Source organism: Eulemur rufifrons, chromosome 17, assembly GCF_041146395.1.
Source record: "Eulemur rufifrons isolate Redbay chromosome 17, OSU_ERuf_1, whole genome shotgun sequence".
In the NCBI taxonomy this organism is placed as follows: Eukaryota; Metazoa; Chordata; class Mammalia; order Primates; family Lemuridae; genus Eulemur; species Eulemur rufifrons.
In genome coordinates, this window is record NC_090999.1 from 14,725,365 (window position 1) to 14,740,300 (window position 14,936).

Here is a 14,936-nt window from a genome sequence, read left to right on the forward strand (position 1 = left end):
TCTCTTAACAGCTCCTTCCTTCATTCACTGCAGTTTGTCTTCCCCCTGCTAGAAATGTTCTTCCGGAGATATACTCAGGAATAGCTCCTCCACTTCCTTCAAATCTTGTCTCAAAGTCATCTTGATAGGACTTTGTTAGTCATTCCACCTAAAATTCCATGCTTAGTTTTATATTGTTTCTGTAAAAATTACCACAAACCTAATGGCTTAAAACAACACAAATTTATCATGTTACAATTCTGGAGGGCAGGAGTCCAGCATGGATCTTACAGGGCTACAATCAAGGTGTGAGCAGGGTTGTGCCTCTTTTCTGAGTGCTTTCTATCCTGCAGCAGTCCCCAAGCTTTTTGGCACCAGGAACCAGTTTTATGGAAGACAGTTTTCCAAGGACATGGGTTGGGGTAGGCAGAGCTCAGGTGGTGATGCCAGTGACAGGGAGAAGCTGTAAGGCTGTAAATACAGATGAAGCTTCAAGCTCCCTTGCTGTTCACCTCCTGATGTGACCCCTCCCCCGCCAAGTTTCATGAAAGACAATTTTTCCATGGACTGGGGGATGCAAAGGGGGGGCGGATCTCTGCAGCCAGGTCCTCGACAGGCCCTTGGGGACCCGTACCAGTCCTCAGCCCTGGGGGTCGGGGACTGAGGCTCTAGAGGATGCCTGAACTACCTGGGCCCTGATCTCCTCCCTCCCTCTTCTAAGGGAGCCGCAGTGTAGCATCTTCAAGTCTTTCTGACTCTGACTCTGACTCTTCTGCCTCCTTCTTCCACTTTATAAGGACTGTTGTAATTACACTAGGTCTACCTAGATAATACAGAATAATTTCCCCATCTCAACAACAGATAATTAACAATCGTAAATCCGTCTGCAACTTTAAGTCTCCTTTGCCATGTAGCATAACATATTCACAAGCCCTGAGGATTAGGACATTGACATTATTGGGGAGGTGGTCATTATTCTGTCTACCATACCTACCCCTCCTCAACATTTCATATCCCTTTCTCTACTGTATCATTTTTTCTTTAGCCCTTATGCTATTAAAAACACTATATATTTCCCTTTTTTACTCTGTTTGTTCTTTGTTTCCCCAAATAGAAGTTTTGTTGCTCAAGGCAGGGGATTTTGTCTCTATTTTTTCTTCTCTACAAAATGCCTACATAAAGAAATGTCATGCATATAGCAGGTACTTGATAAATATTAGTAAAATTAATAAATTATCAGAATAATGACTAAGGAAACACATGGAAAATAAGCAAGTATCCTTCAAGAGAGATTGTGATTTAACATATTTCTAGTAGCCTTGGTCATTATTGATCAAAATAGTCATATAATTTTGAATAAGATAGAGTTGTTGATATAGACCAAGTGTATCATAGCTATTGTATGATGAAAAAATTATTAATTAAAGATTAATTTTGGACCTGAAAAAGATCTCTTTTAGTAGATCACTGGATCCATGTTTATCAAGGCATGATTAACCTTTTCACATAAGGATTTGAAGGAAGCATCAGAAAAGATATTGTAATGTACAAGTCTGTTAGGGATAGCTGATAGATTGCAGGGTGGAAACAATAATGATACTGAAAAACTGAGAACTTTAGCAGTGATAATATAATTTCCATTTTCAATTCCACACCTTGGTTATATTAAAGTTATAAGAGGCTTGATTTTGTAGCAACAAATACGAAAAGTTACTGAGTTTCATTTCATTTTCATTTTACATTAGCCTAAAATGTACAATGGATTTTTTTAAATGCTAGTACATTTTTAACCAATATCAATAAAAATGCTGTGTCCATCACTGCACAGATGAAGTATATGATTTTTTATTGTTTTTGTTTAAAATGCATGTGGAAGACAAAAAGAGTTACATTCAGATTATCTTCAACATGAAAGGGAATTTAGATAGCAGAGATCATACGGTCCAATTCCCAACTATAACATGTCTTAACTGTTCTTTGGGCCATAGGAGTCACTTCCCCCATAGAATTTTTTCCTCAGGAACTTTTCATCCCTCTAACAAGTTTATGTCTTATGTCTCATGGTAGCATTATGTATCACAGAATTGTATCCTCCAAAAGTCTAATGCAATCTTCTGAGAATCTGATGAGCTCCCTCTAATAAACGGGAATCTACTTGAGGATCTACTTGATTCATCTCAGTATCCCAACAGCAAAACACCTTGCAGCCATATGTTATAAATAAATGTGTGTCAAATGAATTAACAATCAAATACAGCACCGTTAGCTCATTTCTAATTATCTGCTTTAACATGTCCAGTAATTTGAAGCTCACAGTTGCCTCAGGCACTCCTTTACATAAGAACAAGAGTTACCATCTTTTTAATATGTATGTATATATATATGAACCTAAAATTCTTTCTTCCTGAAACTCATAGTATCCATTGTTATCCCTTTTCCTCTCAAACAGCACAGAATATAGATAGTTTCTCTTTTACATGACAGCTCTACAACCTCCTAAAGGTATGTATCACATCCCACTGGAGTATTTTCCTTTCAAAGCCAAACATTCTTAGTTCTTTTTGCTGATGTGTGCATCCCATGATTTCTAAAATAAGGCAACTGGAACTCACACAGAATCCTCTTGAAGTGTAAAAATGCAGAATAAAATGAAATCATTGTCTGCAGTGTATTTCTGGTCATATAATTTTACTACACATATGCACAGGAATACAGAATATCTACCAACAAGTGTTTTATCATAATAATTGTGTATTTCCTTGGCACAGTTTTCCTTCCTTATATTTATTAGCATCTATTGATTTCCTTGCCCTTTCTATGTCCATAATCAATTTTTGCCTTAATGCTTCCTGGCAATTCATTCATGGTGGCAAGAAAGTATTAAAGGAAAGTCTTCTTTGTATAGGAAAACTCTTTTATTTTGCTCTTGAGGAAGAAGATATTCTGTTTCTTTAATCAGCACCATCTGATCCATCTGAGTTCTGTAAAATTTTATTCTGAATCAGCATCAAAATAATTTTCCATACCCATGTGACCCAGCAATTCCTCTTTGAGTATATACCCAAAAGAAATGAAATTACCACCTTGTAAATATATCTGCACTCCCATATTTATTGCTGTTTTGCAGAATTATTCACAATAGCCAAGATATGGAAACAACCTAGGTGTCTATCAATGGACAAATGGATTAAAAAAACTGTACAGAGAGAGTATGTGTGCGTGTGTCTGTGTGTGTAAGGAAATACTATTCAGCCTTTAAAAAGGAGGAGATCCTGCCATTTGCCAAAGCAGGAATGCACCTAGGAGACATTGTGCTAAGTGAAATAAGCCAGACATAGGAAAAAAGTATTACAGGATAGATCATACACAGAAAAAAATTGCATGATCTCCATTTATATGCAGAATCTGAAAAAAAAGATCAAATATGAAGATAAAGAATAAAGCAGTGACTACCAGGGTTGGAGTAGGGGGAAGGAAATGGGGAGAAGTAGGTCAAAGGTTATAAAATAACAAATATGTAGAATGGACAGTCAAAAGAGCTAATGAGAGGGGAGGGATGGGTAACTAAAAGAGATAATGGACATGTTACCATTGTTCCACTATAGTAACCATTCTAATGTATCTATGTATCCTATAGCATCATGTTGTATACCTTAAATATGCACAATAAAATTTGTTTTTTAAAAATTCAAGCCATAAAATATTATAAGTGCATGTAGCATTATAAATTATTAGCTCAGAATATAAAGTGTGGCCCATGCTTTAATTTTAACATGGGACTTTAAAACACCAACATATTTTTAAAGGTATAGGGAATAAATATCAGGATAAAGAGAAGGTTTCATTAGGGCATAGGCTTAAAGACTATTATCTCTGGCTGAAAAGTGATAATTGGACTCAAGAGAAGAAATCTTGAGAAAGCGTCAGTCATGTGGGCAACTTTTATCAGATTTTCATAAACAGAATTTAGGACAGAATTACATGGCGTGAAATATCAAAAGAGTGAATTTTCTTTAAGTAGCTCATGCAACTCCGTTCTCACTCATCTGTTTTCATGTGAATTCTACAAATGCATGTAGTAATATGTAAAAATAAATATTTACAAGGCAAACATTTTTGACAATGCACATAAAAGATATTGAGGAAAATATTTTGGAGATAGAAGGTGGTAATGGTTACACACAATGTAAGTGTACTTGGTACCACTAAATTGTACACTTAAAATGGTTAAAATGATACATTTTATATTGTGTTTATTTTACCACAAGAGAAAAAAATAAAGTTTATAGATTAACAAGAAAATATTGGGATAATATTATAATGTTTTCTCAAGTATAGCTCACAGCATTTAGAAGAGTATAACATTATTACCACATGATACACAATATAACAATATCTATTTACCTAAATAAGACTAGTTATTTAGAATCATTTAGGAAAAATTTAAATGCACTAACATAATTTTATTTTTATTTATTTTTTTTTAGGCAAGCACAAAAATGAGATTTATTGAGGGGAGGAAGATAGGATTATAGGGCAAGACCAAGGTATAGGTTTACAGAACGTGATATGTAGGCCACAGATGACGAGGGGACCCATTGTCCCAGCAAAGAGAGAGCCAAAGGAACTGTGCAAAGGCCACTAAAAGAATTTTAACCATAGGTTAAGACATAGAAGTTAATCATTCATAATAATATTTGTTTTCTTAAACAGAATAACTATTATTAAAGCTATGGAGATGTTTAGTATCCTAATTTTATGCACTGGATAAAAATTATAATATTCTTGCTCTTGTTTAATGTTTTATAGATTATGTTTCTTACTGTTTTATAAACATTAACTATCATAATTTATATAATAAAATGATACAGTATGTTAATATAGTAAACATTTTAATGTTTCAAACAATAAGCATAATGAGCATTATTGTTTAATGTCTTATAGATATATCTATTAATACATTTGGGGGTTTAAAATATTGCTTAATAATCATGAGGCATATATATGGATGTATCTGGATTTTAATTCAGAGTGAATTGTTTCATAGTTTAGTCAAATAATTGTTAAATAAGGCAATTTTTAAGAGAACTATTATTTCTTGGTTTATTTCATAGAATACATCAATTTAAATTGTTTGGAAATAAACTTGCAATATCCATTTGGATGGAAAGGCTAGAAATGTTTGTCACACAGCAATATCAATACAGAAATCTCTTTTTTAATTCTCTCATTTCAAATGAATAATAAATGGCTATATTTATCTCTTCATGAATATTTAGGTATCAGAGGTTTTGCTGAGGCTCTTCCTTTAAGAATTGTTTTAAACTGTTTTCCACACTCAAATGTGGAACATTTCAGATAATATTAGTTTTTCATGCATTTTATTTAATAACAGCAAAAGGAATCATAAAGGGAAGCTATATGGCTGGAACAAATGGAGCCTATTTCTGAGAAATTGCAATTATCCTTGATTTTTGATTTACTCTTATGTACCACAAGGTGATAAATTTGACAAAAAGTCTTCTTAATGGCTTCTGTGCATGAAGAACTAGTTTTCATTCTATTAATGAAGTGCCTCATCATCCAGTCTTTTCCTGTCTAGTGGTTTGAGGCATTGTTAGTATCAAGACTCCTGTCTCCAGTGAAAATCAATGCTTCAAAAATCTATTGCATAGTTTATGCCAGAATTGTTTCATGGTTAGTTCTTAATAATCAACATTGTATAAAAATATAACTACAAAATAACAAAAGTCATATTATGTGTATACATCCTCTGTGGTAAAATACACCCTTTAAAGGCATTAAAATCCATCTAAAGTTGATATTGACCAAGTAAAGTCAAGGGGAGATCATGTGTTTTGAGTCACAAAATTGTCATTGGTCTGGTATTAATTTGACTCTGCAATTATATTCTTAACCCATACTTTATGCTTAAATTCATCTTTGTTTGATTTTGTCTTGTTTTTTTATCAGTTAACCACTAGTTTTATCTATAGTTATTTTATCAATATTAAATCCTTGATATTTCCTCTGTCACCCTTATTCTGAGTATATCAACTCACGTACTTTATAAAGTTCATCACTACAACCAAATAAGTGAACTCTAATACTGACTGTCTTCCCCAATCTCTATAAACACTTTTTCTCTTTCTGCCATTCTTTAGGTCTCTGAGGAGTGTTCCTCAGAAGCTGAAGGGGTCTAAAAGACATATAACATCCATTCTTCCACTTCTGGTCAGATTGCCCATTATGGCAAATTTGGAAAATACATATAATTATGTAAGAAAAATAACCCATAGTGATTCCATCTGATAAAAGAAAATATTTAAAATAATTTTCCTTCATTATCTTTTCTATATTTCCAGCCTATTATCCAAGCTGTCTTAATTCTTCTGGAGCTTTGTACCATCATAAACTTCACTGAACAACTTCTTCAATCTCTTTCCTCTCCAGTTTTTTTCCTTTTTTCTACAAATATTTATGATTTTTCCCCACAGTTAAACAACCACCACAAAACTTTGTTAACAATGATATTGCCAAACACCTTCTTATCGTTACTGCCATATTTCTTAAAAAATAACTCGTATTGTAGATGTAATTTTCCTATGATGTATTCACTTTTAACATTTGGCAAGCTGGCTTTTGGTGTCCAACACTCTGTCCAAACCAGAGGACCTTACTGTCTTAACCATTCTGGATTCAATTCAGCACTGATACTCCCTTCTTAAAGAATTTCTTAAAGGACTGATGCTGTCCTTATTACACTTAATTCTATTTTTAGGTTTACATAAGGGAGCAACCCCCTGCCTTACTTTTTAATTTTTGATGACTCTGTCCCTCTATTGGCTTGACGAGGATGGTAAGAAGTCAAGAGAGAATGGCAAGTTCAGTTGGAAGAAAGTTTTGCAGATTCTGCACTTCCACTTTAGTTGAGAAACATCAGTAGACTATCTTTCTAGGCAACATTAATATAGGATTAATTATTAATTAACCTATATCTAATTGTTATATTAGATTTTAGCATATATCTCTTAGGAAGCATAAATTTTAAAATTTTTAGCCCATTTGAATACATAGTGTCTGAAATATATACTTTTCAAATTTATGTTGGTCTTTAAAGGTTAATTTATAATTTTAAAAATTAACTAATTAAGCCAAGATGGTAACAATTTCACATTGCTTTAATCTCACATTATAAACAGTATTAATTCAATTTGCAGTGTATTCTAGGAGTTGATGAAATAACTGTCATTTTGGAGTTTCTGCTTTAACTGTAACATGGAAGGCCTGCTTTGATCACTGCTATAAGTGGCTACATCTTGGTAACAAAGTATTCAGCATTCAAAAACAGAGTGTCTAGAAACAGAGAGACTTCATTTTATTTCAAAGGGAAGACAAAATCGTCCATATGCATATCCCTCTGCCCTTTCTGTGCTACTCATACTATATTGGGCCTTGAAAACTGCAATTTAACTTTTTTGTTTTCTATTTAGAAATGGGACTGATTTCAAAGATACAACAGAATCAATGATCTTGGTGTTTCCCGTTTATTGAGTCTCTACTTCCTTCCCTTAAGCATAAGTCTATGTTAATCTAAACCAACCATCCATAATCATTATATAGATGTGCATAGAAGCTCCAGGATCTTACCATGTATTGATAAGGCCAAAAACTGAATATAATTGAACCCAACAAAGAAAACTGAAATAAGAAGCTATTTTAGCCAGAAGAATTTAAAAAATGTATATGCTTCTGAAAATTTAAAATAAGACAAAGAGAGACTCGCTAACAAACAAATTTGGACTTTATAAATATATGTGAAAAGGTTTATGTTTACAGGAAGTTCAGTTGAAGGAAACTAGTTCTGCAGCAGCAAGGAAAGATCCTATTTTCTCTGTGTATGTGTGGTGCACTGAATCTTTACTGCTGTGTTAGAATATGCAACTCTCTATGCCAAGATTTAATTAAAGTTTAAATATTTGAAGGGGTGGTGATAACATTGTCTCTAATGAAAAATTTACCTGTCTTAGGATCAATAGAGAAATAAGGTTGTCCCTGAAGAATGCTGTAAACGACTCTGGCACTGTTTCCATAGGTTGGGTCATCTGCGTCCGTGGCCTTGACCTGGAGCACATAAGCACCTGGAAAATAAGACAATATGACTCTAGAATTTTTGTTTTACATAGTTCGAGGTCGTGTCTGTTATCTGTTCAACTCCATCTTCCTTTGGAATTTGGCATGTCTCAGGAATGCTGTGAGTATATGAAGTCACTGAGGATAATTTGACCATTATAATGATAATTTGGGGCAAGGATATACCTGTTAGTACAAATGACACATATTTTAAATGTCTATTCTAAAAGCTGTGTCCATTTCCAGTAGCTACATTATTGAACTGAAAGTCATCACGATAGCTTTATTGATTTGCGCACACCAAGGAAAACATGGATACCACCTACATTAGCTCATCTGCTTACTATTGATGCTTCAATTTTATGATTACGATATCAATAGGGAAGCTAAAAGGTTTAGAGCTTACTGAACTTCTTCAGAGATTGTTAAGTAATTTACAATTGCAACGTAAACATCAACAACTACCGACTAACATTAGGAAGCCTTTAATTAGAAAAAGAATTTTTGAGAAATTGAGGAACCACACATAATTGCAAAAATAGCTACAGATATATCTCTTTGCCTTGTGATTGAATTAACCTAAAGATTCAGTGACCTAAAGAAACAGTGTAGACAATCCAGATTATCTGTAAATTCTCTATTTTTTTTTTTTTTTTTTTTTGCCACAAGCATATTTTATGGGCTAAGAGAAGTTGAAGGGAGTTTTTTTCCTATATTTTTTCTATCTACTTTTAATCAGTTTCTAAGGACTTTTTAAGTGAGTATCCCTTTTTAATGTCCTGCTCAAGGTTACTCTTTTGAGTTCAGAACAAATTAACATCAGAAATATCAAAACTTGAACCAATTAGGATACATATATGGCTGACGGTTAGAAGGAAATCTCCACTGAGCATGACATGAGCCATGTATATCAGTTATACAGTGAGCGGAACCCTCTTCATCTCTTGGAGGCATGCAGAGTAACTGCTCCATTTGGGGAAAGCATGATTGTCCCTTTCCATTCAGGTGTTCATTCCGCCTTTACTCTGAAGAGTACAAATTTGGAACACATCAAGTCTTCACAGTTTACTATAAAAGCTAACAGAATGAATCATCCTTTTACCTCTGCTTTTTTAAGTAAAATGTTATTGTTTTGGTAAGAGTAAGAAATGATAACTTCCGGTAGACATTCCATGCCAAATGTTTCAGTTTTAGATGGTTTAGTGACTTACAGCTATATTATTAATAACAGATGAAAAATATGTTACAACAGGCTTTCCCAGGAAAGGAAACTTCTAGAAGGAAAGTAGGCAACTATTACTAAGAAGCCAAGGTGAAGACTAATATGTTCTGTCATCATCATCATCATCAATACTTATCCTATCATTAATCATAATTGACAATTTTTTTCTCCAAAGCATTGTGTATCTGTTTTAAGAATTCATCAGAACTACCTTTCCAGGCCGGGCACGCCTGTAATCCTAGCACTCTGGGAGGCCGAGGCGGGTGGATCGCTCAAGGTCAGGAGTTCGAGACCAGCCTGAGCAAGAGTGAGACCCCGTCTCTACTAAAAATAGAAAGACATTATATGGACAACTAAAATATATATATACAAAAAATTAGCCGGGCATGGTGGCGCATGCCTGTAGTCCCAGCTACTCGGGAGGCTGAGGCAGTAGGATCGCTTAAGTCCAGGAGTCTGAGGTTGCTGTGAGCTAGACTGACGCCACGGCACTCACTCTAGCCTGGGCAACAGAGTGAGACTCTGTCTCAAAAAAAAAAAAAAAAAAAGAACTACCTTTCCCATAGAAATAAACAGTTTATTAGGGGTAAATTCCCCTCTTCCCAGCAGTGATCTTTCTCCCAGAATCTTCATCTGGATTTTTTGCTATCCAGTCACCAAACACATATTATACAGGCAAAGTCTACAAATACTAAATATTGTCCCCATTTTAGACATAAGTGATGCAGTTGAAAAGCTATGAGTTGTTCTACACTCTGGATACACTTGAAGAAAAATTATTACATTTAGTAACAAAGAGGAAATTAAAAATATTTAAGAATAATAAACTTGCTAAACCTATGCCATACGCAGTGTACAGTGGGGAATACAAAGATGAATACATATTGTCTCTCTTTTATGTTTTTGTTTTTAATGTTAATATGAACCTCCATGAAGTATGCTGAAAAAATATTTTCTTCCAAAAGTAGTATTAAATTATTTAAGTTAATCATTTTTAAAGCTCCAATATTTAAAAGAGTGAATTAGTGGATTGAGAAATACTTCATTCATGCATAGAAGTAGCAGATATTTGTCATACAATCTCACTTTGTGCAAAGCAAAATAACTGGATAGCAAGAATAATTGCACTTGTAGCATATTTCTTCAATTCTATTCATAGTATTAAAATAATTATCCACTCAATTACAGTATATATTAATGCTTCTTTAGGGAAAAAAACAGATTACAATGTAAGTTCTCCAAGAGTACTTAAAACTTGCCTTTATGGATGTTTACAAGAATATAATTAAACACCATTATATCAGCTCCATGACTTTCACCAAACTAGCACAAAAAGAGATTTCATACTCAGTTCCTGACACTATTAAACACTAAATTCCCAAGAGGTAGGAGCAGGAGGTTGAGGTTGGGGGCACGATTAACATGCAACAAGGAAATAATATAATTATTTTATAGAATAACTATAGAAACCAAAGTAGTCTTATATGCAGCAGTCAGCCTGAAATTTGTTCTCTTATCACTCAAATCCAGGAATGACCATATAAACACTCTAAATAGTGAAGTGCAGAGAGAATGTAGCTAACAGAGAAAACACTCCTTTATAAGTGGCTAGAGATAGAGTACACAATGTGCAAAGGAGAGTATTAAGTTACTTTAAGTTCCCGTGTAACACTGATCTGATCAGTAACAAATTAATTAGTGTATTTTTTAGTATCATTTAAAGCAAACACTAAAAGTTATTTTATAGTAACAGTTAAATTCTAAATCTTAAACAGTCACTCAAGAGAATAAATATTTATAAAACTATGATAAAGCAAGGGACAGAGAAACTGACCATTGAGAATTATAGAACCGTAATGAAGAAACAAGAGGCATCAGGAGAAACCCGTTTGATATAACCTGCAACTAAATAAGTGATCACTACAATAATCATTGACTATGAGTTAGAGTTCATATGAAATCCAATTTGGATATTGTATTAGCTCAGGCTGGAATACAAAATACCACAGATTGGGTGGCTTGAACAATAGAAATCTCCATTCTCACAGTCCTGGAGGCAAGAAGTCCAATATCAAACTGCAGAAAAATTTGGTTTCTTATGAGATCTTTCTTCCTGCCTTCTCACTGTATCTTCACAGGGCCTCTCCTCTGTGCACATGTAGATGGAGAGCTCTCTGGTGTTTCTTCTTCTTCTTGTAAGGACACTAGTTCTATTCTATCAGGGCCCCACTCCTATGACCTTGTTTTATCTTAATTACCTCTCTAAAGATTCTATATCCACATGTAGTCACATTAGTGGTTAGAGCTTCAACACATGAATTTGAGGGGGACACGGTTCAGTTTATAAAAGATATCATTTTTATTATACAGATATGTATATGTGAAAATATATTAGAAGTTAACAATTTGTAAAACATTGTTTATACCCATGTTGCAAAATATAATCATAGTATGATGTGATCTCAATATTTTGCAACTTTACATTCATATCATCATAAAATTCTGAAATAGGCTTGTTAAAGAGGGATATGTTACCTAGATGAATTCACTTAGAGTCAACATTATTTTGTCCAATTTATGTGTAAAGTAAGAATAAAAAGAAAGATATTTTACTTTTTAATTCCAATTTTGAGGATTGATACATTCAATATCTTATATGGTAAGGCAATACACAAAAACACACAAAGTGGTTTAATGGTTTCTAATGACTTCTCCCAAAGTAATGTTCATTTATTCATCCATTCGATCAGTTATTCATTTTACAAATATTTATTGACTACTTATGAAGTGTCAGGTACACTGTTCGGGGTACTAGGGAAGTACCATGAACAAAATTGAGAGGGCAAATGCTCAAGAATAATATCCTGTCTAGAGGGGAATGGGAGGAGAAACAGATTCAAGGTGACGGACTTTTTCATACGGTTATAAGAAAAAGAAACTATTGAGGAATCTTTTTTTTTTTTTTTTTTTTTTTTTGTTTGTTGAGACAGAGTCTCACTTTGTTGCCCAGGCTAGAGTGAGTGCCGTGGCGTCAGCTTAGCTCACAGCAACCTCAAACTCCTCGGCTTAAGCGATCCTACTGCCTCAGCCTCCCGAGTAGCTGGGACTACAGGCATGTGCCACTATGCCCGGCTAATTTTTTCTATATAGATTTTTAGTTGTCCATATAATGTCTTTCTATTTTTAGTAGAGACGGGGTCTCGCTCAGGCTGGTCTCGAACTCCTGACCTTGAGCGATCCACCCGCCTCGGCCTCCCAGAGTGCTAGGATTACAGGCGTGAGCCACCGCGCCCGGCCGAGGAATCTTATGTAGACCTAAGTGATCTTTTTTGTACACTTTCATTTCTTCTACCTAATTTCTTTATTTTTTAATTGACAAATAAAATTGTATGTATTTATTGTATACAGAATAATATTTAAAAGTATGTATACATTTTGGAATGGTCAAATTGAGCTTTTTAATATAAGCATTACCATACACACTTACAACTTTTTGTAGTGAGAACATTTAAAATCTACTCTCTTAGCAATTTCCAAAAATGCAATGCATTGTAATTAACTGTAGTCACTATTTGGTACATTAGATCAGAATTTATTACTCCTAACTGAAATTTTGTACACTTTGACCAACATCTCCCTACCCACCCCTCCTGCTTCACTAAACCACCAGCCTCTGGTAACCACCATTCTATTTTTAGTTTTTATGAGGTTTTTACTCTGTGCTGAGGGAGCTCTAGGTACATAAAGGTCTTGAGGCTGGGGAATGTTGGAAGTGTTGAGGGAAACCTCAGAAAAATCAAAGCTTCCTTCATTATGGATGGAAAATGAAATGGAAGAGATGGTGAAGAAAATGCTCATGTATGGCATTTTAAGCCACTGTTAGGACCATTCGAGGGTTTAGCTACCCCTCCCATATCAATTTGTATTTATCTCATTATAATTATCTACTTACCCAGTAACCTGTATTTCAATTTTTATTCACATGATATAGATGGAAACATTCACACACTGTTTTTCCCCCAGAACAAAACAAAACTTTAATACGCTTGCACACAATTTCTAATTATTATAGGATGCAATTGTGTTAAATTAAAATTAAATGAAATCTTCACTGAAATAAAAATATATTGAGCAAGAATGCAACAAAGTGTGTAGTAGTGTGCAATTTGTAATGCCTGCTTGATTTGCATATTTTTATCTGTGATTAAATTTTGTTGTTTTTCCAGTGTAATTTCTTGAACCTTGCTTTATTCATTAAATAATATGTTCAACAGATATATTATAAAAGCACACAAAAATCCATCTCATTATTTGTAACCAATTTCCTTTTAATAAACACTTTGTTTAGAGGTTTGTTTATTTTCTCTATTACAAACAAGTCTGCAATTGGTAGCATGAGGATAGCTGGGTCAAATAGCATATGAATTCAACATGTTGATATATATTATCAAGTTAAATAATGAAAGATTGTACTAATTTACATTCCTACCAACAAGATATGTTTTTTAATATTCTCACCAGCCCTCACTATTCTTATTTGAATTTTTTATATTATGTTTGAAGTTTAGCACCTTATATTTTTTGGTTGTTTATATCTTTATCTTTTGTGTGTGTGTATATATGCAACCTATATTCATATTCTTAACCCATTTTTGATATATTATATCTATTTGTCTACCTATTGAAAAGTGTATTTACTAGCTTATTTTTACTTATTTTTATTTTTGTGTGGTCACTTTAAATGGTTTTTCTCTTTGCCTGTCTATATCTATGTATGCATGTGTGGTATACATACCCTAAAAAATACTATCCTTTTTCTGTCCTCAGTAAAATTAGGTGGTTTTTATTATTTCTTCTTCCTAATTTCTATGCAATGAATAAATGGGTTCTGGATCCCAGAGCAGGCAAGCAGCTTAATTTCATAATGTAACCACACAGGGCTTGCTTCTGCTAGCAAATGTGTAATGTGATAATCATACTTTATTTATTTGATTTAGTTAAGATTAATATCACCAACACTTGGAATGAATTTTAGAAATAATCTGGCACAAGGTTTGTATTTTACAATCCAATAATCGAAGGCCAGAGATGATTCTTCTTCTTATTTTTTATACATTTTGTTTCAAAATACTAGGGGATATAAGTGTTCTTGTTACATGGGTGAATTGTATAATGACGAAGTCAGGGCTTTTAGTGTGCCCATCACCAGAATAATAATGTACCTTGTACCTGATAAGTAAGTTTTTATGCCAAATCCCCCTTCCATCCTTCCCGCTTCTTACTTTTTAATGCCCTTGACACCACTTTATGACTATGTGTATCCATTGTTTAACTCCCAATTACTCGTTATAACATGTGGTGTTTGTTTTTCAATTCCTGAGATAGTTCACTTAGGATAATGACCACCAGTTCCATCCAAGTTGCTGCAAATGACATAATTGGATTCCTTTTATGGCTGAGTAATACTCCACGGTGTGTGTGTGTGTGTGTGTGTGTGTGTGTATACCACATTTTCTTAACCCACTTATAAATTTATAGGCACTTAGATTGATTTCATATATTTTCATTTATGAATTTTTCTCTGAAGAACATTCAAATACAG

The 14,936-nt window shown here is 33.8% G+C and overlaps 1 protein-coding gene across 2 annotated transcripts in view; it reads right to left on the reverse strand.

Annotated features, from left to right (window-relative positions):
• CDH12 (cadherin 12) overlaps positions 1 to 14,936 on the reverse strand; it is a 256,507-nt gene that overhangs the window by 79,488 nt on the left and 162,083 nt on the right. The window contains exon 3 of one of the 2 annotated variants that reach the window (XM_069492503.1): positions 8,001 to 8,120. The exons of the other annotated variant lie outside the window; for it this stretch is intronic. Coding sequence (XP_069348604.1) covers positions 8,001 to 8,120 — 120 coding nt within the window. The remainder of the gene's footprint in view (positions 1 to 8,000; positions 8,121 to 14,936) is intronic. 2 annotated transcript variants of the gene reach the window in all.